The sequence below is a fragment of the Anopheles stephensi genome, chromosome 3 (assembly GCF_013141755.1).
Source record: "Anopheles stephensi strain Indian chromosome 3, UCI_ANSTEP_V1.0, whole genome shotgun sequence".
Classification (NCBI taxonomy): Eukaryota; Metazoa; Arthropoda; class Insecta; order Diptera; family Culicidae; genus Anopheles; species Anopheles stephensi.
The window spans coordinates 36,429,487-36,454,118 of record NC_050203.1 but is presented as its reverse complement, the minus strand read 5'-3'; the positions used below and the strand labels follow the sequence as shown (position 1 = coordinate 36,454,118).

At 44.6% G+C, this 24,632-nt stretch overlaps 2 protein-coding genes across 6 annotated transcripts in view; one reads left to right on the top strand and one right to left on the bottom strand.

The window, feature by feature from the left end:
• Positions 1–14,027, top strand: part of LOC118509705 — a 69,816-nt gene extending 55,789 nt beyond the window's left edge. For both annotated transcript variants that reach the window (XM_036050786.1, XM_036050787.1), the window contains exons 6-8: positions 3,549–3,725; positions 12,592–12,705; positions 13,246–14,027. In XM_036050786.1, the coding sequence (XP_035906679.1) occupies positions 3,549–3,725; positions 12,592–12,705; positions 13,246–13,580 (626 nt within the window). In that variant the 3' untranslated portion in view covers positions 13,581–14,027. The remainder of the gene's footprint in view (positions 1–3,548; positions 3,726–12,591; positions 12,706–13,245) is intronic.
• Positions 14,028–18,506: 4,479 nt separating this feature from the next.
• LOC118509678 (alpha-1,3-mannosyl-glycoprotein 4-beta-N-acetylglucosaminyltransferase A) lies at positions 18,507–24,531 on the bottom strand. Of its 4 annotated transcripts, none has more exons than XM_036050713.1 (7): positions 24,162–24,293; positions 23,721–24,040; positions 22,448–23,449; positions 22,252–22,382; positions 21,870–22,171; positions 21,445–21,706; positions 18,507–21,355 (listed from the first exon to the last, which is right to left on the bottom strand). In XM_036050713.1, the coding sequence occupies exons 2-7, from the start codon at positions 23,797–23,799 to the stop codon at positions 21,326–21,328; spliced, it is 1,806 nt and encodes a 601-aa protein (XP_035906606.1). In that variant the 5' UTR covers positions 23,800–24,040; positions 24,162–24,293; the 3' UTR covers positions 18,507–21,325. The 4 variants fall into 4 exon arrangements, with proteins under 4 accessions (XP_035906606.1, XP_035906607.1, XP_035906609.1 ...); XM_036050714.1 differs by having other exon boundaries at positions 23,939–24,040; XM_036050716.1 differs by lacking the exon at positions 23,721–24,040 and having other exon boundaries at positions 24,162–24,531.
• Between the last annotated feature and the right edge of the window lie 101 nt (positions 24,532–24,632).

Sequence of the window (24,632 nt, the reverse complement as noted above, 5' to 3'; positions counted from 1 at the left end):
GATAAATGCATGCAGGCCACGTTTGCATGCCGTCTCGCTGTCTAGCCATCCGAACGAGGTATGGGTAAAGATGTCATTAAAAACAATGGCATGACGGGGTAATGGTTAATGATCACTTGCCGGTGAAATGAACCGTAAATGGGAGACTTTAGCAATCTGTAAATATTTTTAAGCAAACAGTGGATATTAATTAACGCATCGCGGGTAATTTTATTAGCGCTGTCAGTTATTATCGATTGCTGAATTGATTAATGAACATTATACTTAGTATAAAATCCATGCGGTTCTACAGAAATATTATCACACGAGTGGCAGACCGAATGGCCTGTTAGTGGCTATCAGGAAAGTAAATATTTGTATTTTTTATTATAATTTCTTAGTAAATCGATGAACTACTTAACTACTTAACACATTACGCGCGATCGCAACACAAAATATCGCTAATGGTCTTCTTCTGAACCGCCTTGTCCCTCAATTGCTATGCTAAGTAGCCTACAGAATGATCAGATAAGCTCTTCCAATAGACTCAAGGGTGGAGGTTCTGAGCAGAATGAAAGTTGGAGGACTCCAACACTTCGATACAGTTGACTGGGTTAGAGTCCGAGGCAGGAGGACAGTCCTCTAAGGAATTTAGCGCTCTCTAAGTGATCAAAGAGCACTGGACTCCACAACCATTCTAAAGCAAGATATGCTTTTGCCGATATGAAATGAGCCCATTGAAAACTACTTCGATATCAGGGGCCTATGATTTGCCCCTCGATAGATTACCTTATTTATCAGACGCTGCTACTGCCTCGCAGAAGTCCTAGATACCGCTCACGATCTAGCACCGTCACCAGCCGATCCAATATCTTGGCCTACCACGTCTCCTCTGTCCATGTGAACCTAGAAAGGTTTTACGAGCTTGGTCGTTCGGTGACATTATCAGCAAGAGCACATGACCAGCGCACTGCAGTCTGGCCCGTATAATTCGCTGATGAGATCTTCATACAGATCATTGTAACAGCTCTTCCAAAGTCCTAGAAAGGTTTTACGAGCTTGGTCGTTCGGTGACATTATCAGCAAGAGCACATGACCAGCGCACTGGAGTCTGGCCCGTATAATTCGCTGATGAGATCTTCATACAGATCATTGTAACAGCTCTTCCAAAGTCCCTTAAAAAAGATTTGACAAAAAAGAAAGATAAACCGTTGCGGGTTAGTTAGTAGGGATTCTCTTCGAACGATGACGCGCCACCCTCACATTTGCCACAAGCGCCATCAGTTGCTCGCTCTAAGTGATTGTCTCACGTTTGTCTTATTTGATAAATTAATCAGACATTGAAGCCATGGTTTCATCATCAATTTCTGCTGCATAAAAAACAATACTTATATTAATGTTCGTTGTCTAGAATATGTCCGCTATCAGAGTGTTCTCGTCTTTTTCTATAAACTAGAAGATATTGTAATTCTCGAAACATTAACGATCGGTCATCAGCCTGTGCCTGTCATCATGACAGAAGTGGATCTAACAGTAGGCGGCCTACTCAGACTCGCCAGTAAGAATTCCATTAATGTTACTGCACAATCAGCGACGTGGCCTCATAAATGGTATGCGGGATCTAACGAAATCACTGAGCACCTCTCTCTCTCTTTAAAGGCCTTTAAAAGGTCTTTAAAAACACTCAACTTTATTGACTCTCCTTAGCATGTCCCTTCTCCTTTAAGAGATCCATATAACCACTGGGTAAGCAAGAGCATAAATCAAGCTAGAAGCAATTTCATCGACTTCAAAGGTGCGGTCAGAGTCATCAGCCCTACCTCATTCTTCAACACATAACTTACTAACATATTACAGCAATAATGAGTGTGATGCGTTTAGAAAATCAATTTTATAACTGCCTTATTGTGACACTCATCAAATCGAAAAGTGACACACGTGCAAGTTCATTCGCATCAAGCAAAACAAAAACCGACGAGCTTCCATTTATAGATGGATAAAAATCATACGCAAGCTCTTGCCAACCATCCAACTCTTACTAAATGTACTCACGAACAAAATGACACAAATCACCGAAAATCCATAGCCCGAAAGGCGATAAAACAACAGGAAAGAACATTCGCCGTTGACACTATTTGACGGAAAGCTTTTCAGCTGACATCCTCGGGAGCCTGTCCTTCGGATAAATGTTTCCCCAGGCGTGTTCCGATTGCTTTTATCAAGGCATCAGTTTTGTTTCTCTTTTTATCCTGCGTAATGTTCCTTGTACGCACGGACCGGAGCTACATAGCTCCGGGCAAATAAAGTCAAGAAAGGCCAGAGTTGGCGAAGACCTTCACCTGAGAATGTAGTGGGCAGCAGAAGAAGCAGAAGAAGCACGGTGGAGGATTATTTGTTTCGAAAATCAAACCCAACACCATTTGCTCTTATTCTGCCAATTCTCAGTCCAGACACTCATACCGTTCTATCGCCCACACAGCCCGGCGCATTTACGTCGTAAGGGTCGTGCGAATCGAATGCCTTCTAAAGCCCTCCCACCATCGAACCGTTCGATCACAAGGCAGTGAACAATCGCAACGCCGTGGGAGAAAAAAGTGGTTGCCGGTGGCAGTGGCGATAAAAATTGAAAATCCACCCGAAAAAGCTGGAGAAGTAAAAATTAGGATTTATGTCCCATAATCAGTTTATTGATAACATTCCGCTTTTTTCTGCCTCTCTCTCTCTCGGCTGCTCACTTATTGCCTTCCGGATTCACCAGATGGCGTAGGTAGTAGCAGCATCTCTAGGGATGGTTCGCAAGTCGCAGCAAGGCGACAGCCATCGTCATTCGAGTCGGCGTTGGGGTTGCGACACAATCTGCTGTCGTTTTCACAATCTTTCACACAAAGCCGTAGAAAATGAGAGTTGACTGTTTGAAATAATCAAAGGCCCCGAAGGCTGTTTCGCAACGCGGCGGTGTGTACGCGCGAGCGATATTGAGGGCACGTTCCATTATGATGCACCGGCCCCACAGCGGAACAGTGAGATGGGGAATTAAGATTTCTGTAGCGAAACGAGTCACGAACCACGAATTGTCACGCGAGAACAATGTCCGTACCACTGAAGACAAAGCAGTGCGAACTGCGAGTAATGTAAGGCCATGAATGAGGCGGACCTAATAAAAAGGTAGGCTTTTGATCCTTGCCCTACCCATACGGGAATAGCATCAAGAGCTATGCTCTGCGTCACCTTTTAATGGAACAAAATGTACACACAGGGCCACCATTTTACAATCTCCCGCTTGGAGTCTGCCAAAAAAGATAAGGCATAATGGCGTGTCCAGGGTACAATCGCAGAACGGAAAGCAACCTCCCGTACTGATGACTGTAAATCTCAATTGGTAATTTATAGCGTTCGCATCTCTCGGTAACGTACATATGGCTAAAGAAATGCGAACTAAATGACATCGAATGCAGCAAGCAGCCAGGCACTGATACTTGGACTGGCCGTACCGTGGCTGGCACGTCTCGATACATTAGCAACTGTTCACCATTCATCTTCTTCACGTGTTGTCACGCTTTTCGTTACAGAGGCCCGGGCAGAAATCGTAGGACCACAAGTGAAGTATCTGACACCTGACTCGACGCTGAAATTGATATGCCGGGTGGTGCAGAGCACGGAAGCCTCGGCATTCATTTTCTGGTACCACAACAACCGCATGATCAACTATGACCTCGACCGGGGCATCAACGTTTCCACCGAAGCCGGTAAGTGTCGAGCGTGCAAGTGTTTTGCTGTTCCGGTGTTTTCATTAAACTCCACCACGGCCTCCCAGAGGACCCATCGTCAACCGCACGTCTCTACGACGTCCATCGATCCGGGGCATGGAACCGTCGTGAACAGTTGATGTGACGTTGATGTTGATCGAAATAGCTTTTCAAGCAGTATGATTGGATAAACACTACATAATGGCATTATAATGTGAGTGCCGGGGGATCCTTGCCGATCCCGCCACAAGTGTCCAGGGGAACAAACAGCAACAGGTATGCCCAGTGCTCGGGTTGGCTGTAGTATCGCGTTAGAGGTAGAAGGTAAGCCATCCGGAAGCCAAACAACAGTTCCACACTTCTACGATGGTTTCTCGGTATCGGTGTTCCCCTCGAGAAGGAACAGTATCCATTTTATTATGCGGCCAACGTTACTCGTCAGGATTATTTGCCATGGCGGAAGGGTTCAGACATAAGGCAAGCTGAATATTATAATCGCTGTAATAGGATGAATTTAACACGCTTTGCCTGTTATTAACCACCGTGTACATCATCCTAATACCCGAAACGCAAACAAGCTCTCATTTCCAGCTTCAATTTGTTTAGTATTACGTTTACTCTGGTACGATTGTTCTCGTGCTATTCTTGGAGGAGTAATAAGCACAGCAAGTTTTGCAACAAATATGGTCAGGTTGGTTGGGTTGTTTTAAAGACACTTGAAGTCATTACACTTTATAAATTATTTTTATTTTATTTTATGTTTTAAATAACTTAAACCCTACCGGACCTACAAAGTAGGACACTTTTTGTAATATGATGTGTTGGCACAAGGGGAACTCATCAGCTGTTTAACGCATTTTTACTCTTTAAACGCTTCTTTTATAACTAAAATCGAATGTTAGCTTTGTTATAGCTTGAAAAAGTTAACCTTGGAAAATAAACATAAACTCTTCCGGGTCAAGGTGAAGGTGCATGCACTAATGGCCAGTACTGATCAAGGAACTAGAATAATATTCTAAGAACAAATTTGATGAATTTTTGCTATGATGTCTAGGTGACATTTCTTAGGATATTTTATGCATTGGACTAAAGTCTGGCGGTCCAGTAGCCGATTACGGCGCCAGTCTTTACACGGGTTTCAACCGGGTTTCAAATCTCATCCAGACGAGTTCACCGCTCGCAGGGCTAACTACTTTGCAACGGGTAAAATCAAGTCACAGAAAGCCAGAAATGGCAGTCCGAGTCCTTCAGAGACTTTGGTGCTAAAGTAGAAGAAGGATTAAAGTGTTTGAGGTCCTACAACTGATTAACAGCTACTGTCGAAACAAGCTCCCTTTCTGTACGATAACTTCAACTGTTCCAACTATTCCGTCCAGAAGTCCTATTATAATGAGCACAATATTTAATTACGTAGCTAGTCTGACTGATGTTTGTATCAGAACTTGATGAAAAATGTCCATAGCATCATTTTGTCTCGAAACCATAATAACAGCTCTCATGACCGCGGGGGAACAGTTTTATCAGCTTTGTAAGAATCTTATATAAAAAAGGTTGTAAAATGTGGACCATAGTGTGGCATGTTTCAGATTTTAATCAGTATTTTTGCGATATTATAATACAAAAAATGTATTTTTTCGTAAAGGATGACCTGACTCGAGAAATTTGTATAAAAACAATTGAAGGTGTCTTTTTCACAGAAAAAAATAAAGGGCGGCTATTGAAAATGGACAAGTAAGTCTCCTAAATTCAGAAAAAAAGTAAGTTAACACTTCTTCTTCTTCTACTGCTTTGGCCTAACGACCTCTTGGGTCGTGCCTGCCATTTCTGATGTACTAGACCTTATTGATACCGCACAGTTGAATAGTCATTCTTCACCATGCGTGATCGACCCAGATGAGATTTGAACCCAGGTCCTGCTGGTTGAACACGGCGCCGCTGTCGCATTTACCACCGGGCCACCCCTCACTTGAACACTACTGATTACTATTTTTCAGAAAGAGGCACAAATCATAACTTAAATTTTAAACTACCCCAACAATTAGGTTCACCTGTATAAAATGGGAATAATGCATCGAAAAAACGTCTTCAGACATGAGTGCTTGTTTTTGTACCCATACCTGTCAATTTTGCTAATGGTAAACTGCAACTGCCAAAAATCCGGAGTAGAATACTTTTTACACCCACCAAATATTTTCCCACACTGACTAGAGTCAATTTAACTCAAGCTAGTTTTCCTCTTTTTTGGCTCTTGGTTATGTTCGATATCATGGTACATTATTGCTCAAATCACCCATAACTGACTAGTCAAAGTCCAAGGCAAAAAACCAGACCTAGTGCTTGTCGGAAGTACATTCAGTAGTACGGTTATGCTATTCGAATGACTCATCCTCGACTGAGTAATAAATCATTTTAAGCATTCCGAAGTTCTGCACTACATGCTTTACTATGCATTTACCTGTCTAGCCATCACCTAACTCCATTGAAAACTAATATGCAATTGAAAATTAATTAACAAAATCGTAAATTCAATTCCCACTGCCTAGTATTAGGCGACCCAATAATTGCTTAATTATAAATTGACTTAATGTAAATGAAGCGGCAAAGGGGCATTGCGGCTCAGTAGATAATTAGTTTGTGTATAACTTATTATCCGTTACCTTAATCCGTTTACATTCCATTTTTTAATCCCTTACCCACTAATCCATTATTCAAAGCTATCACACCGTAGTGTACCGTGCGTTAGGATGCGGAGAACGCAGCTTATCAGTGCCCTCAGAGCAAAGGACTGGGCGAATGTGTGTGCCCGGGTATTCCACGAGTCAAAACACATAATCATATATGCGAATAAGGCGACAAATGCAACCGAACGTGATTACATTACAGTCCGGGACCTCTTTCAATAGATTACACCTGAATCTGGCTCAGGCCATCCAGACCAGTTGTTTATGCACAGTGCAGAATTATTGCAATTGTCTACAGTTCTACGGCAGCCGGCGTAATTGATTTATGGACGAGAATCGACAATAGCACCTTCATTTGCTCCGTTATGCAACATTTATTTCCAATCCATTAGTCACGGTGACACGGTACCGCCAACGGAGAGGTAGAGGACCGAGCACCAAGCACTCAACAAAATTAGATAGCAACGATATTGACATTTTAAAATGAGACTATCCAGCGGGCTAGTCCTTGGCTTCACGGACTCGTTTCTTTGCTTACAAGATTCATGGAAGTACATCCACGATGCTGATGTATGTTTTATTGGCACAAAGGTCCCCACCCCCCTCATCACAAGCTGAAACAAACAAACCGAAACGAAACAGAGAACTCTAGAGGTACGTCCTGTAGGAACTATACTCCAGAGGTTCCAGAGGACTCCCCCTATCCCACAGCTCCTCAGTCCTTCAAATTTTGCATTAAATCAAACACTGTTAACAGCTTTTAGTGGCACACTTTCTGCCACAACATACAGGCAGTAACAGGACATAACACACGACATTCCCGAACGTTTATCGGGGCAAAGTCCTTAGGTGCGGAATGAAATATTGATATCACTTGATATCGTAAACTAGCGCCGACCGGAACCAAATGTTAAACAAGGAGCTGAAGAAGAGTTGGCTTTCTTTCCAACTCCACCAGCATCCCATCAGCAGGCCACCAAACATCATGAATCATTGTTCGTTGTGTCTGTTAGCACCCTTCTCTACCATACGGTGTGCGAGAAGCGTTACTGACCGTGAGTAAGCGCACGAACCCACAAGGGCTTCCTTCAAGCACATCTCTATATCATTCAAAAATCTCCCCCAAACTGGTGGCGCTTGGCGGTGGTTGAAGTATCAAAATAAATATTTCCCTAACGCGTGTGCCAAGCGGCTCTACCACTTCACACGATTTTCACTGGCCCGGGCATGGTCCCTGACAAAGGGCCAAACGGCAACGCAAATTTCGAATATCATGCCGAAGTGATAGATTTTCTTCATATTTGTTTCGCCGCTGTGTTCCAGCATGTTGCACACTCTGAGCTCGTGTTTGTGAGGTTAGAATGCCTCTTTCCTTTTTGCTCGCCCAGCACGTGATCCCTTGTGTGTAGTGTGGTAAAGCGCCTTACATTTATTAAAATGAATTTTTGACCCTTCCAGTGTACACCACGGGTTTTGCGTTCTTTCCCGACTTTGTAAGGTGCTGGAAAAACGAGACGGCACGGAAGAATCGTGGACCGTCGCCTCGATGAAATATGGCCAATGTTAGCACAACGACGAGTGTGTTCGAGTGTTGGTGGTTCGCTCCGTGCCGGTATTTGTGACGAGCGCGCCGAGTGCACCCAGTGGCTGACCAACGGACCCCGGAAGTCCGTCCAAGGATATTGCACGATGCAGATAAGGGCTGCCTGCTTGCCACGCCATCCCGCTTCAGGATGGTGGGAGCGGACCTCGCCAGAGTGACTTTATGAACCATGAAGAAGCACTCGAGTAGATGCACATGGACAAAGTCCTTGCCACAGCCTGTGTCCTGGTGACTTGGTGCCATACGCTCGTGGAGCTCGGGGAGGGGGTTGGGTCGCGGCGAGTTGGCCAGATGATGATATCGGCACTGGAAGAAGCTGGCAATGTGTCTTGTGCAGATTTTATAATAAATGATAGCCTTTTGTCCAAAATTTGCATTCAACGCTGTACCGTACTGGCCGGGGCTTGGAGAAATGAATATGCAGATTAAACGTGATAACCTCTACACACCCGAATGCAGGACCGACTAAACTATCTCGCACCCGCACATGGCGATGCAGCATGGCAACCTACTCCCCGGTGCCGCTCGAGAAGATTTGGATCATGATCATCATTATAACGCATTTATTTTAATTAATTTTGTACGACAATGCTTTCGTACGCCGGTGCATTGGAGTAAGTCAGCTGGAGTTGTGTAGCTGGGGGAGTGGCCCCTTAAAACCCAACACACATACCGGCTAAATCGGATGGAGATGTGGAAGATGTTGTACAGATTAACGAGCCTATCTGTCAGGATCTTTTTATTCATGCGTCGGTACCCGTACTTGCACCCGTACATCACAAGTAACCCCAGCTCAAGCTCTTAATCAAACGATTGTAACGGCCGGCTGAGCAGAAGGACATTGCGCCAATGAATCATTACATTTTTATGGTTATCCATTCAATGTTAAACGATGATGCATTGGATGTACAACGGCCGGGTTTCCGATGGCAAAATGCCTAACAAGCGCCGAGGAATTTTGAAGTTGGAAGTGCATATCTAACCGATACCGGTGCAAAGAATTTATGATGGTTTGTAAAGCCACTTTGGAATCGTTCTCCAAACGGGTGATGTGCCCATTGTCCGCTTGGGCGCAAACACAACTGGTTCTCGTACATTTTTCTACAGATAAACAGCATGAACGAAATTCTACACACATTCTAGTGAATGGGTTGTTGTTGTACGCAGCTGCATCTTATGGGTATGTTAGTACGGCTGATCAGATGATATCATGCTTTTCTGCTGGAAAATTACATATTGTTCCTTTATTGCATTGTTTCTAGGATTGCAGCAGCAATGAATTGCAAAGGAACATCAGAACCAGCATCAAATCCCAGTCGAGCGATAGAGAGCAAACTCGTAACCACAGCACTTCCACTTAGTGGCAGATAACAGCAATTGAAATTACATTTTAAATTGAAAGTGAGCTGCAGATAAAATTAGATCAACAGCCTTCGACGTACGAAGTCTTAGGATCAGGCTTGAGGGCAAGAAATATTTAAAACTCTACTGATGGCGATAAAATATCTTCCATATTTTCGAGTGATTTTAAGTTAGCTTTCTTGTGCAACCTTTTTACGGATAATCTAGAACTGAATATGTAAAGATTATTTTAAGCATTGTCTGGTTCACCCGCCCTAAGGGAGATTGATTTCGTTTTCTAGAGTTTGGCGTGTTTTTTCTTAAAGTATTTAGTCAAATTTGTTTGAGCTATGGTCTTTCGTAGTTTTAAAAGGTTTAGTTTAAGAATATCAAATCAAGCTCGGGGCGCACTCTCTTCTCATAGTGCAGCTTTGGCTATTGGACTAGCTTAAAGTAAATTTGATGCAGTATGGGTATGGTCAAATGGTATGGTACGAATGAATTGCAACAGCAAAGCTTGAAGGCATCGCTGGTCATAATACCATACAGGGTATAGGTAAAGGTTAGGGTTTTTAGTGCTTATTAAAGCTAAGCTCTACATAATGTGAATGTTAGACTGAAAGCTTATTTGTTGTGGATCTTCTGGGCCTTTACGAAGGATATGATATAAGAGGCCGATGAAGTCAAAATCTAAGCTCAACATCTCTTTAAGCAAATCAACCACCGAGATGCAGTTTGACCGCAGTTCAAGAAGTCTCATTGCAGAAGCAACTAAAACAAACCAAGTCTTATTACAATGAACTTTCAGAGGAAGAATAGTAGCTACCTCACGTAACTAGCGCAACCTAGAAAGCTCTGGCAGCAAACAGAAATACATTATAAAATTAAATTGTCAGAAAACCTTATTAGTTTGCCAAAGAACATCTCCTTAACATATCTTCTTTTTATAAATTGTAGAGATAATTTAAAATATTTGATAGAAGGCAGAAGGTACAGAAACTAATTTCAAGATCGCGTGGCCGATGAAGTCCGGTGGCATAAACGATAGCGGCACCGAACTTTAGACGGTACGATCGGGGTTCTAAGACCATCAGCTCATGGTAAAGTCAAGTCTCAGGAAGTCAGAAACAGCAGTCCAAAATCTGTTCAGGTTATAATGCCAATGGGGCTGGCCGATGGTCGAGGCGAAAACGGCGCCGGTCTTCACATGGCAGGGCCGGGGTTCAATTCCCATGGAGACCACCTCCCCGTACGCTATTGACTCAACTAACTATTCAACTTCGCGTAAAATCAAGACATAGAAAGCCGAGGTTGTAGTGCGAAAGAAGTAGAAGAAGAAGTGCCAAAGAAGTAGAAGATTAATCTTCTAGTTCCAGATCAAGCGAAAAAACAAGGAGCGATTCTACAGGATAAAGGTGATTTTGTACCGGTAATAATTTGACAGATTCTAGAGAAAGAATCCTGCACAGCAGGGTTGTCAATCTCATTTTTACTCACAGGAAGGATTGCATACGAAGAAAGCTTTCGCAGGCCACATGGAGCAATATGAATCGTATAGTTAAATGTTTAGGGATTTCTCCTGAGCGTTCTGATTCACTCTCTGAATAGTATCTGAATCTCTAAACTTTTTGGCATAAGCCGTATAAGAATCAAGCTCAGCTTTAGCCTCCAAATTTTGGTGGCATGTTTTTGGCACGAGCCTTAGAACGTCAGTCGACATGAACATTTTCATCTACCATCTATCAAGAGAATTTAGGACCTCCTAATTTGGGACCTCCAAATTCACACAAAATATGGTTTTTGTTCCAGTTTCGAAAATGTTACTTGCTAACTAACTTTTACATCTATAAAAGGGTCTCATCGTTGAGCAAATTTGTCTGAGATTTGGTCTGAGAACCTAATTCACAAACAAATCGCGATAAAGACTTTGATAGTTAAACTTGCGCACCTGTTTCAATATGATCTTCTATCGGCACAGGTACTCTATTTTATGGTTAAATTTCTCTCATTGTCTGACATGTCTTCTCCAGTGGTGGGTCAAGAGCGCAATGGCAGTTGGGGTCCCTCTAATTGTGATGTTAGATTTCCCTCACCGATAAGGCTCCCCTGGCCGACCAGGTCCCGAGTGGACCCCACTCCTTCCGCTCCTATGTTGATCCGCCACTGGTCTTCTCCAGTGTAAAATGAAGAGGACATTTATTTATATTTTAACTATGACGGTAGCCGGTCAGAAAAGAGTATGGTATGGTCAGAAAAGAGGACCTATTAAAAATGCAAATCTCTTTCTCTCTCTCTCTCTCCTTGGCCTAGAGACCACTCAGGTCATGTCTGCTATTTATTACTAGACTTACTAGATTTAATGGAAGCTTGTAGTTGGATAGTCAGTTCTCACAACGGGGGACGGGATTTCAACCCCGATCCTGCCAGTCTTCAGACTGGCGCCGTTATCACCACCGGGTGGCCCTCGTAAATCATTTATAAAATGAAGAACATTTATCGTAATTACCATTCAATCAGGAAAAATCTCCAATATTGACCCTTAACATAAAAGAAGTCGAAACGAGATCCATCTGTCTATTACGCGAATTGAAACGCGGCCGGAATTTCAAATCATTTCAGCTGCTTTTGCTATGATTGCTATGATGTTTACGCTTCGATTGCAATGCAACAGTAAGCGAACAATTAGAAATTGGTAAATTCCCGGCCATTTACCAAAATCTTCAACTCAGCAGCTTAAACCAATCGCTATTCCATTCCGTCGAACATTAGCGGGACGCACTTTCAAGCGAAGCTCATGCTCAACCACTCATGACATCGAGTAAAATTCAATTAACAAATTCACACAAACGATCAGTTCGCTGTAGCCCTCCATCTGCAAGGTCATTGCCGGTTGCTGATTGAATTTTAAATTGTACGGATTCCAATCATTTTTGCCCGGAAAGATGCTACAAATTCCCATTTTTACTGACCTACCTAAATAACCGAGCGTTCGGTTTTATCGTTTAAGAAACAAAAGCCCGTTGCATTCCCACTACAAAACAACGTATCTCAACGATTGATTGGTTCGATTCGCACGAGAAATGGGGGGGGGGAGGAAAACTTTTTCCCCAAAGTTTGCCTTTTGCTAGGACGCGCCGTCCCGTTCTGCGGCTCTTCAAATTCACCGAACTCTGCCACAAGCGGCCACAAAGCATTCAATTTCGATCTCTCTCTCTCTCTCTCGTTCTGGTTCTCTGGACAGATTTCCACTACTCGGAGCTGACGATAAGTCAGGCGAGCAAGGAGCATTCGGGAAATTACACCTGCGTTCCAAGCAATTCGCAGCCAGCCAGCGTGGTTGTACATATATTCAAAGGTAGGTCACCAACGGTCATTATGGAGCTTGGTTGGTGAAACTTTGACACGGGAAAGCATTTTTAATTTCCGTTACTGGGTCATTTGTGTTGTTGTTTTTTTTTTACCGGCCCAAGCCAGTTCCGGTTCCGGCCAGTTTCCGCATGTTTTCTTTTTTTTCGGTTCTCCCAAATCATTTTTCGCTGAGCCTCAATTATTTTTCACACAAAATTATATGTTTCAGTTGTTTAAACTTCCAACAGCATCTGGCGGTGGAAAGTTTAATTAGTCCACCATACACTCGCGCACACATATTTCATTTCAACTGATTATGTTTATGTTTTTGCCTTCGCTTTCAATTCAAATTTCAAACCAAATGCTCCCACGTTTGACCCGGCCTGAAAAGGGAATGCTAATTTTTTTTTTATCATGTTCTTCCTTTATCATGTTGCTGGTCCGTTTGGCGTGGGTTAAAAAGTTCCCTTTATTCGCCATGTGCAATTTTCATCACACTGATTTCTCTTCTCTCTCTCTCTCGCCGTCCTTATCCCGCGCCATGTAGGTGATAATCCGGCGGCTATGTATCACGAGCATCGCAGCTCATCAACGATACCGTACCGGGACCGGTTGGAAATGCTGTGGTTGCTGGCCAGATTCCTAATGGTGCTGCTGGTCGTACGGTGCTGGCGCGAGGCCGACCTAGCCGAGGACAGCACGCACGCTCGGGCGGCAAAGTGCACTGTGACCGGTGCGAGGGGGCCGGCGGACCGGTGGGATGTAGCGCCACCAGCCAGACGCAGGACACCGCACGTACAGATTTACACCGACACCGACAACCATCCACAGCCGCCACAGGAGCTGCATCAAGCGGGATGTCATTTGATCGCGTACTTTTGAATCGACCGCCCCACCATCGACAGCATTTCGGAGGGGGGGGGAGTGAGTGGGAGGAATTGCGGGGAAGATTCATCCCCCCATGGGAGGAGGGACTCACGATTGCATCGAAGTTAAAGCTGTACAACTACGCGGATGGTTATGGCAGTGACGTTATCTTGGTTGCTCACAGAAACGTTTCGTTTTCATTTTTAAGCGTTTGTGGCTTTGGTTCGTTATCAACGTTTGGTTTTATCTCGCTTTTACTTCACGTCACATTACTTTTATGTTTTATTTTCTTTACTTTTTACAAGATTTACTTTTCCTTTACCTTTTCTTACTGTTTACTGCTTTTTAGTTAGCATTTTTTAGATACTGAATTTCTTAGCATAACGCATTATAGGATAAAAAACAAATGGTGTTACATGTCACGTTTAATAAAAACGATATTTTGGAACAAGTCTTCTGAAAGCTGTGCGTGTTTTCCATTTACACGGTCTGTTCTTGCAGTAGTGTTTTGCTGAATTTAAACATCAGGTAAGGTATAAAGTACTGGAAAGTTACAACATTCCAGCAAGTTTATTACACGGAAATGTTACAGGCGAATCCCACGGTTTATTAACGTTTTTCAACTTTTTTTTTGTTTTCGTCCCAGAGTTTCTTATGCTTTTCTGTATGGTATTAGTTTTTTTTTTCCTGTTTGTTTCCCAAATATTTTTGAACTTCTGTTAAAATTGTTCAAACCACCTGTTCTTATCCCGGCCAAGCTTACCAGGCTTGTAAGTGTTGGGTGCATACGAAGACGGACACTCACATGCTCTCTCCGTGAGAAGCCTCTCACCGGTAGACGGGCACGAGTGTCCTTTGGGTTTGTAAAGAGCGAGATCGTTATCTGCTTGGGATCGAGATCGTTATCTCCGGGGAGTCAAGATCCAGCAGCCGAACAGAAAAGAACCGTGGTGGTGACACCCGTGCACACATACTAATAAATAAGGGGTAGCTTAGTAAAGTATTTACAGTGTGTCCTATTCTTGTGTATCTCAGCAATATCACATCGTAAAAGTAGGAATGACAATGGCCAACATCACATGCCAGGTGAAGGTGGATGGAAAACTCTCAGGGCCCTTGGTGGTAGGGCTTGCGCCAGGGAGATGGGCTTGCCTGTCTCCTTTTCAACCTGGCGCTAGAGAGAACCATCCGCGACTCGGAGGTGGAAACTTCGGAGACCATCTTCTATAAGTCAATCCCGATCCTAGCATACGCCGATGACATAGATATCATTGGTTTGAGGCTTTCCTATGTAGCAGAAGCTTGTCAAAAGATCGAGCGAGCGGCACAGAACCTTCGGGTTGGAGATTAACGAGGCGAAAACCAAAATGATGGTAGCACCACCAGCGGCCCTGCTAACAAACACTTATTTACGCAGAGGTGATGTACAGATAGGTGACCGCAACTTCGAAGACGTCCAAAACTTTACCTATCTGGGGTCAAAAGTCAGCACCGATGACAACATTGATGTTGAGTTACGCGCAAGGGTGCTGGCTGCCAACCGTTCATACTACAGCCTGAGGAAACTTCTCCACTCTAAATACCTGTCGCGACGGACGAAGCTGGGACTGTACAGAACATTTATAGTCCCAGTACTCACTGACTGACGAAGCCCTCTTAGCCGCGTTTGAAAGGAAGATGCTCAGAAGGATTCTTGGCCCCGTATGTGTGGAAGGACAATGGAGGAGCCGCTACAATGACGAGCTCTACGAGCTGTATGGTGATCTCACCATCGTGCAGCGAATGAGACTCGCCAGGCTCCGGTGGACTGGTCACGTCATGAGAATACACCGGACGACCCAGCCCGTAAAGTTTTTTTAGACCGTCCACACGGACAGAGGAGGCGTGGTAGGTCCAAATTGAGATGGAGTGATGGCGTTGTTGCGTCCGCCAGAACGGCCGGGAAAACGGATTGACAGACGACGGCGCTAAACCGTGAGCGGTTTCGAGGATAGGGCCTGATAAACTAACAAAACCTGTTTTGGAAAAATATTCTCTTCCTCTTCTTCTTCTTTTTTCTTGGCCTAATGATCAATTAGATCATGGCTACTATTTCTGGCTTACTAGATTTATTGTTCTCGCATAGTTAGATGGTCAGTCCTCATAATGCGGGAACGGCCCAGATGGGTTTTGATCGCCCGTCCTGCCGTGTGAAGACCATCGCTCCTGTATCATTCACCACCGCTGCCCTGTTTTACAATTAATAAAAAAAATCTTGAGGAGATAGACACACATGATTGCTTTTAATCAATAGGAACAGTCTGGCCGCATTGCTGTAAGTTCTAGTAAGCTGATAAGAAGCCACTTTAACACCATATTATTTTTTATGCATATGTTTTAACATTTTTTTATTTCTTACTTACTTATTTACCAAATTTCTTACTTGTAACTTAACTTCAAGCGAATTATTTATTTATATTGAAAGTACTACGGCTTGATGCCATATTGTCAACTACAAACGAATATTTAGACAAAAATTTCATCTTTGTTTCGGTACAATTTTTTTTTCTTTGAAATTTTTTACGAAAAGAAATAAAAAATTGAATTAATTAAATTATAAAAAAACTGAGCAGGTAACTGTAGAAAAACTGTGGGACGATTACGAATTCTCGTTTCCAGGCTTAGTTACTGTCCTAAATAAATTAGTTTTAAGTGCAGTATATAAAGTGGGCAGGTCGACACTCATCTACCGGGTCTAAAGCACGCCGTTTTGCGATCCTAAACAGTTCACATCTCGTTCCATGCATTAGCGAATGGGACGAATTCTTACAGATGCGCCGAATTCGCGCCTTCAAGATTCTGTAGATATTTGGGAAGACGTTAAAGTTAAATTTAAAAGTACCCAGACCAGACTATCAAATCTGCTCGTTTCTTATGGGGTGCTGGAGATCGCCAACGGGACCACCCGAGACGGTTTCGCACGAAGCACGTGCGTCCACAAAAATCTGGCGTGCATCTGCGACAAGTCCTTCGAGGAAGGATCAGGAAATGAGCGTGCTCGCTAGTTGAAACGAGCAGAACCTGAAGCTTTTGGGGATTGGGTACTGGATACTCCTTTTGAAAAATATGATAAGAAGCTATTAAAAAGATTAACAAAAAACTGGTTGTTTAAAACGAAACAATGTTTCTACGAGACCACCTTGGCAGCATAATACTTCCGATTGAAATCAACACGCTACAACGTATAGGGCAGCCAATATATCGTTTACCGTGAGAAATCACTCGACAAATAATAGGGAAACGTGGAGATTATGAACCACAGGTCCCATTATGTTTTATTTGAAGCTATCCGAAATAGGTTATTAGTACATCACTGATTTCTAGGTCGTTTGTGACGGTGCTCCGCTGAGAATCCAGACCGTGCTTATCGAAATTGTTATATCGTATGCACTAGAAAAATGGATTAATTTTAGACGACAATGATAAAAACCGATGTACTACAGATAGATTAAACTTCATGAATTAATTTCTACTCAGACCTTATATCGACCATGACGATCTGATGCTCTTTAATCTCGATCAGATATCCACAGGAAGATTGAACAAGGTCCTCCAAATAGATTGAGGTTTCAAATAGATCCTCGCAATCTCTAACTCCTTGGTCGGGAAAATCGAAGATAAAACGAACAAAGCTGTTCCCCAACTGTTTTGGTCAAAGCCAACAATGTGTAATTGAGTGAAGCGCTGAAACACTGGCACATTGCAGTGTATTACGCTGATCCACAGGTTAATCAAGTATGGCCTCTATAGTTAAATAGAAAGTGGATCCCCAGTGTATGTACTTGAAGTCTAAATTCGTGTTTAGCTAGGATGCTGGCAGCCAAACGCTTATACTAGTACCTGCCGGTGTCTGAAATGTGGCGCCTTATACGAGCTCTTTATTGCAAGGTCTCTTGGAAGCTGAAGCTTAGGCAGTGAGTCTCCATCGATTACAAGGGACTCAGGACGATTACGAGGCTCCTTCAGATACAAAATCACTTCTATCAGGAAGCCTCTTGGCATCTGAAAATAAGGTTAGAGAACGAATTCCTGTAACTTACCTATCAACGAACAGTCCTCTTCTACTATCAGGTCTCTTGAACGACGAAGCCTCCTCCATCACGAAAGCCCTTGAACGTCGAGGCCTATTCTAAATAGGAGTTCTGTTGGCAGCTGAAGGTTAGACAATGAACCCGCTCCGACTATAACAACTGTTTTTGGACAACGTCCCAAGAACAACGTGACCTCTTCCATTGCAAGGACCTTTGAACGAAGAGGATCGTTGAACGACGAGGCCTCTTCAATTAGGAGATTTCATGGTAGATTTAACTTCGGAGGAGTTCTCTTTACCTTCAAGACCTCTGGTTACCAAGGACTCTTCCAGGAATGATAGGTGTCGCATAGACGACAATATCTATTAGTAGACAAGCTTCCATGTACGAGGAGGTCTTTTCAACGTTATTTAGGATATTCCCGTTTGCTATGTTTCGAACACCAGACAGTCGCGAACGGCATCTTCTAAGTTTCGGGCATCCGATTTGGATAGGTCTTCGTATCTTCGTACCATTTTCTGAATGTTTCGCCGTTTTCCGGATCAAAGGAGAATTCGTTCATGTTTATGGCCACGAATCGCTGTGTTCTACTGATTCCCGATGTCGTCTCCGATAGCTTCTGTAGAGTTCGAAGAATTTCTCGTTGTACGTTGACGGCATTTGGAGGTTGGTTTAATGATTCGATTTTCTTCTAATTTAATATTCTATACAAGTTTTACAGCTTCCAATTTTAACTTTGTTTACTTGGTTTCAAAGTAAAATTAGATCTAACACCGTTGGACAAGGCTCCAAGGCAACAAATGGCCTACTTTGCCGTCCACTCGCCAGACATGAGATAACACTCACACACAAAAAAAACACAAACCCACACTTTTGTATTCAAACGAAGCTCTTTTATTTTGACACCATGCACCATTTGTTGTGTTTTTTTAAGGTTAACACCATCATAAATTTAGATTCTCATTGCTGGATTGTTTCGCTTTGCTGAGTAGGAGTATTCTAACCAGGTTAGTGTTACAGGACGCCTTACGCACTGCGATCGCTAAACATAGGGTGGTTTATTATTCGTGGAATGATTTCTTCTAGCCCTTCGGTAACGAACGTTTCGCAACAGTTTACTATTCCCTTAGAGATACCACAATACTAGGGGTATAGACATGTGATCGTTTAGCTTCGCTTCGCTTTAACTGAAGCGTCACACGACCGCAGCTTGTCCAGCATTGAGATACGTTACAGCAAATTTCGAAAGCAATCTCCTATCTCTCTCTCTCTCTCTCTCTCTCTGAGTGATTCACAAGAAACATACGTGCACACGTGCATTACAGCCACAACAACAAAAAACCCGCCATCGATGGTAACAGAGCATTATTTTGATTATTTTTGTTTGCCTGATCTTGTATTGCTTTCGCTATACACTACACACGAATATAGTAGGAACGAGCGCGGTGCAGTGCAGTGCAGCATTCGATCGATCGCGCTCGATCGCCTTCACATCTCCACACACACAGCGTATTACTTATTCTCATCACCACCTTCCGGTACAATTTTTAGCCAAAAAATCTTACAAAATGGAACTTTCAAAGGACACCGATTACGACTGCACAGCAACACATTACAAAAAACCGTTCCAGCCGAAAGCCCTCGCTCACGGCTTCAAACCTGTTTTGGGGTTTCCGGTTAAGTCTTCGCTTCCCGCCAATTCGCTTGCTAATATTGATAGTTTCTTCTTGTTTTTTTGTTTACTTTTTCGTTTGCTACAAATTTTTCGCTCCCTTCCAAAGGCATTTGATTATCTTTACACACATCCGCCCCCTTTTACTTTGTTTTGTGCTACGTTGTTTGAAACATATTACTGGATAAATGGATCACATAAAAGTAAAAATCGGTATCATCTGGTTGATTTTGTGAGTTATGGCCGTTTAGAACACAATAAAAGCAAACTATATACACAGCGCGAGGTGCCTTTCAATAGCTTCCGAAGGTTTTGTTTCAATTTTAACTGGGTTCTTTAAGAGGTTTTTGGTCTCGTTTTCGAGATGACATTGACCAAATGTCCATCTTCCAATTACCACACAAAAATCTTTCCTCGAGGAAGTTGTGCCCAGGGCTTTTTAGTCAGGAGGATAAGGGTTAGGATCTTGATGTGCCGGATCCTCTTCTTCAAGCTATTCAGCGAATTAGACTCGTCAGGCTCCGGTGGGTTGGATCATGGCATGAGAATGACACCGGACGACCCAGCCCGTAACGTACCTTCTCCCGGCCGTCCAAATGGTGAGAGCCGGGATAATCCATTAGCAGACGAAGGCGCTGAACCGGCGAGCGGTGTCGAGGATTGTTGGAGCAGACCAAGACCGCGAAGGCTCGTAGGTCTTCATGGTTTATCGGAGCTTTATATCTGTGCCCATCGATAATAACACCGTATTAACCGGTTATTGTGATGTAAAATGATTTATGTAAAACACCAACAAACATAACGATCTTCACACTGTGGTTATCCAGTGGAGCATTCGATGAAGGCTTCAGAAACCATTAAACGGCACGGGCTGTACTACGAAATGCTTCCCATTGGCTCCCATTTGCTACTGCTGATCGCTAAACCTAACTTAAACTAAAGTGGACATCAATATCATACAATGTTTGCATTAAAAATGAGTAAAATACTTCCAGTGTTTGGTAGAGGCAATGTAACGGAAAGGAGTACCAACAGTTTTAACTTATAACGAGATTCTAAGCATGAGATTCTGTGGAATCACGTGTGGTTGAGTGAAAACAATTGTGCCACTCGCGATCCGATCATGTGTGACTTTTTCCTTTTTGGCAGCTCAACTTTCCCCGTTTTTTGTTTTGTGCATTGGCGTACTTAACATATATAACAAATCGGTTTTGCCCGCAACGTATACACACCCACAACTTCTAAATATGTTTTACATACACAAACACCTTAGCCCCTCACTAAACTAGTTACAAACACACACGCACACGTACACATACGTACACACACACACGCACACCTATTTTCACGGAAACATATACAGCACCCAGCGGCTACAGCAACAGCGATACAAAACAACATATTAACATTTGTAAAGGTTAAGCCCACTCTCTCTCTCTCTCTCTCCACTTACAAACCCGGTACGGGGCGGGGCTGTGGGTGATACTGTTTGCATTGCATGTATCTAACAGGACGTACAACACTAATCGCGCTCCCTTCAGTTTACCATTACCATCTGTGCGCAGAGATTCCAGTTGAGTACAGTAATATTCGTTGATCACATTTAAGGCGCACCGGCCAGTATATAGCCTTAGATCCATACATACATAAACCCTGTACACGGTACGATCGCCGGATCGAAATGCCCGGATGTGGCTCGTTTCCGTCCCCCCCCCAAATTAGTTGGTTTGCATCATTTTTCCATTCGTGGCGTGAAGCGTCATCCGGGCGCTGATCGGTTTTGCTGCAGGCGGCACCATATTCCCCGGGCTGGTTTCACTGCGTTTGGACAGCTGCGAGGGCGGAACACGGCGACGCGGGCGAAGCTGTGCGAGGCTACTATTTAAGCGCTTAGCCGGTACCGCTAGACCCATCTGCTGCTGCTGCTGCTGCTTGCCTGTGGCCACTATCAGCGCTCGTGCCGCTCTCGATTTCATATCGGCCGATCCGAACGGATCCAGCATGCGGTAATGTTTCTGTCACCGAACACTGTTGCTTTGCAGATAGATCTATCAGGGGGGGATGGGGAGAACAAAGGATCGAACGATCGGTTCATTAGCTACCACGGACACACGGGACCACCGATTGCCGGCCTTACCTCACGCAGTATAACCCAATTCTGGCTGTCACTGTTCACGTGCAGACGCAGCTCTTTCAGTTTGCCAATTTTCGGATCGATGACGCCGTCCGCTATGCCGTAGTTGTTGAAGCTCCCGACCACCAGAAACCCATCCTTGGTAACGTTGAACGGGAGGGTGGCGCTGATGGCCGATCCGTTCCCGCTGGCCGGCAGCACCTCCACCGTGGTGTTGTAGAACCGGTCGGAAGGTTGTTCGAAGTTGCCGCTTCGGAAAAGGTACCTGGGATGTGGAAGAAAGGCAGGACGGTTACATACATGTGTTGTGATTCCCACCTTTGTTTGAATTTGTCCCAGCATCTAACAGAGTTTTAATACTAAAAGTCTGCATTGTTTATACCTTTGCTGGAACCGATTTAAGCCATTTAAGCCCGATCCCTACTTACCTCCGCACAGTGGTTGGTTGTTTGAATTTAAATTCAATCAGATCGCCGGGCTGTGGCATCAGGCCCCAGAAGAAACTGTCGCCCGAGTACGCTTTCTGCAGCGTGTACGATTTGTACGGCTGTATCCCGGTCCGTACCACGGCTGGCGGGTTGCGATGGGGATGAAAGTTCGGTATCTTGCCGAACTGCTTGTCCTTCAGCTTCTGCACCTTGCCCCTGAGCGACGATTGTGTTCCAATGTGTTGAAACAGTGATGGTTTGTAGTGGATCCACAGTTTGGATATCTCTTGCTTGCAACTCTTCTGTAAATGCGGTGTGAGGTCAAGCTAAATCATGCTGTGCTGTATAAGGCGACGTGGGCCAAGCCGTTGCAACTACTTACTCCATCCTTCTCCACGCTGCACACCTTCGTGTAGATCAAGTGATACAGCAACCAGTCGACGGGCTTATCGTTGAAAAACATCTGGAAGAATGTTATCAACCAAGGCAGATCGGCAGACTTGAACATTTTTCCTGCGTGAAAGAACATGATTAGCCACCAGCGATCGCGATCCGGGCCAACGATCCGACGCCCTTACCTATGAAACCTAGCTGACAAAAATCAAGCACAAACCAGTTCGCGTGCTCCTTCTTGGCCGTTTTCTCCAGCGCAAAGTTTTTCATGATCGTCACGAAGCCCTTCTTCGTGAGTATGTCGTCCTCGAGCTGCAGATAGAAGGCACCCTTCGGTTGCGCGTACGCCATCAGGAAGGCAAAGTCGAGATTCTGCTTCGAGCGCCACCGCACCCGTTCCTGCGAATCGTTCAGCGTCTGGCGCAGATTGTTCATGTTCGGATAGTACGAGGCGGCCGGTGCGATAATCTCCAGGAAGCCGCTATCGATGTAGCTGGCAAAGCGCGTCCGTATCTGGTGGGCCACCGTTTTCACGTACTCTAGCTCCGTTTCGCCCACGTACACCACGATCATCGTGTCGTTCTGCTCCTCCTCGTCCATGTTCGAGATGAGATTGTCGATCGTTTCGACGAGATACGATTGCTTGTCGCGCTTGACCGTCGGGATGCCGAGCACGATCGAGACGCCCTGGCGCTTCTTGCTCTCGATGTAGCTCGGCTGCAGCGAGGCCGAATCGTCCAGCAGGTGCGGCAGGAAATGGAACGCCGTCGGTAGCTTCAAGCTTTCCGCCAGCCGGTTCGTTGACGTCACATTCCGGATCAGCGATCGCGAGTCGGGGCTTAGCCCGTCGAGCATGTCTAGGTTGGCGAGCGAAACGTTCGCACCGTCCGTGGAGCTGGTGCCGCCGGACACGGTGGCTCCGTTCAGTGCGGCCAGCCGGAGATACTGCGAGAGGATGGCCACATCCTCCTGTTTGGTGCGGTACATGGATTCTAGGTACTGCATGCGCATCTGAAACTCGGCCATACGTTGCGACATCGACTGTTCGGTGGTGTAGTCGGTACCGATCACCACGATCAGCACGGTGCACGGTATTAGCACGAGCACTATACCGTAGAGGCAGCCACGCCTGCGCATGGAGGAGGTGCTTAGTCCCATTTTCATGGTTTCCGGTAAGATAATATTATCTAGAACGGCGGGAGAAACACAAAACAAAATTGAGTAATGGTGCAAAACCGTGAATGTAGAAGTAATTTACAGGACAGGTCATTTTCCAATCATACGCCTAATCAATTCCACCATCACCCTCTAGGCACATTGCAAGACAAGACACAACATAAACAACATGTTCCCGCAGCATGAGCAAACCGCTGTGGAAGAATGTCATCAGCACAATCAAAGCAACCCGCAGCTCATAGCCTATTGCCCTAGGTTATCAAGAAAACGGTTCAATCTTACTTCCCCGTTCGTAGAGCTGTTGTTTCGCACATCGCCACTCACGAACAACAAAAAAAAGTGTGCCAGTCAACACTACCATGTGAAATGTTTCACATAACAACGACCAGCTCTGGACCAGCAGGTCCAAATATTGGGTGGGGGGAGACAAGTTGGTCGGTTGGTTTCGGTGAACATTTGCGCAACAACAGCTGTGGATATAATTTTAACGTGCACCCCACCGCCTGCAGATTCCGCAGCTGCATTGACGCCATCGATAGCCACATCTCCTCTCCTCCGTTTCTCACCCGCTCGCTCACACCCTTCCGGACTGCGGCTACGCACTGCGAGTACAACGCCCATTAACTTTCTTCCATTTCCCGAAACACGGCGGGGCACGTTTTCCACGTACGTGCGTGCGAACGATGCACGGATGCATTGGCGTCATAGCGTCCGATTACTCACCACCATTCAGGCAACTACTATTGAAGCTTTCTATTTCTACTGGTACAAAAAGATTCGCGCCGTTTCATTGCATGGTTTGGGACATCGATTATTGCAAGCACGAATCAAGCGAACGGGGGGCACACTGCACTGCACCTCGCACTAAAGTACCACCGGCCGACGACTGTGTAGGTAATTCATGCTTGTTGTTCACTTTTCACGATCAAACCGAAGAAAATGCACTTTTTGGGTTGGGTTTTGTTGGGTCGGTCCCCGTCGTCGTCGCCGTTCTGTGTGAGTGTGAGGGTTTTTTTGCTTTATTTTTCGTTCGGCTTTTATTTTGTTTTGTTGTTTTTCCCATACTGTCACTTTACCGTCAGCTGACCAAGCCTACAAACATCGGCCCGAAGACCGCTTGGCGCTGTTTACAGTGTACAGTTGAGGGATTGGGATGGAGTTAAGTAGCAGGGGCAGTAAAATCACAAGGGTGTT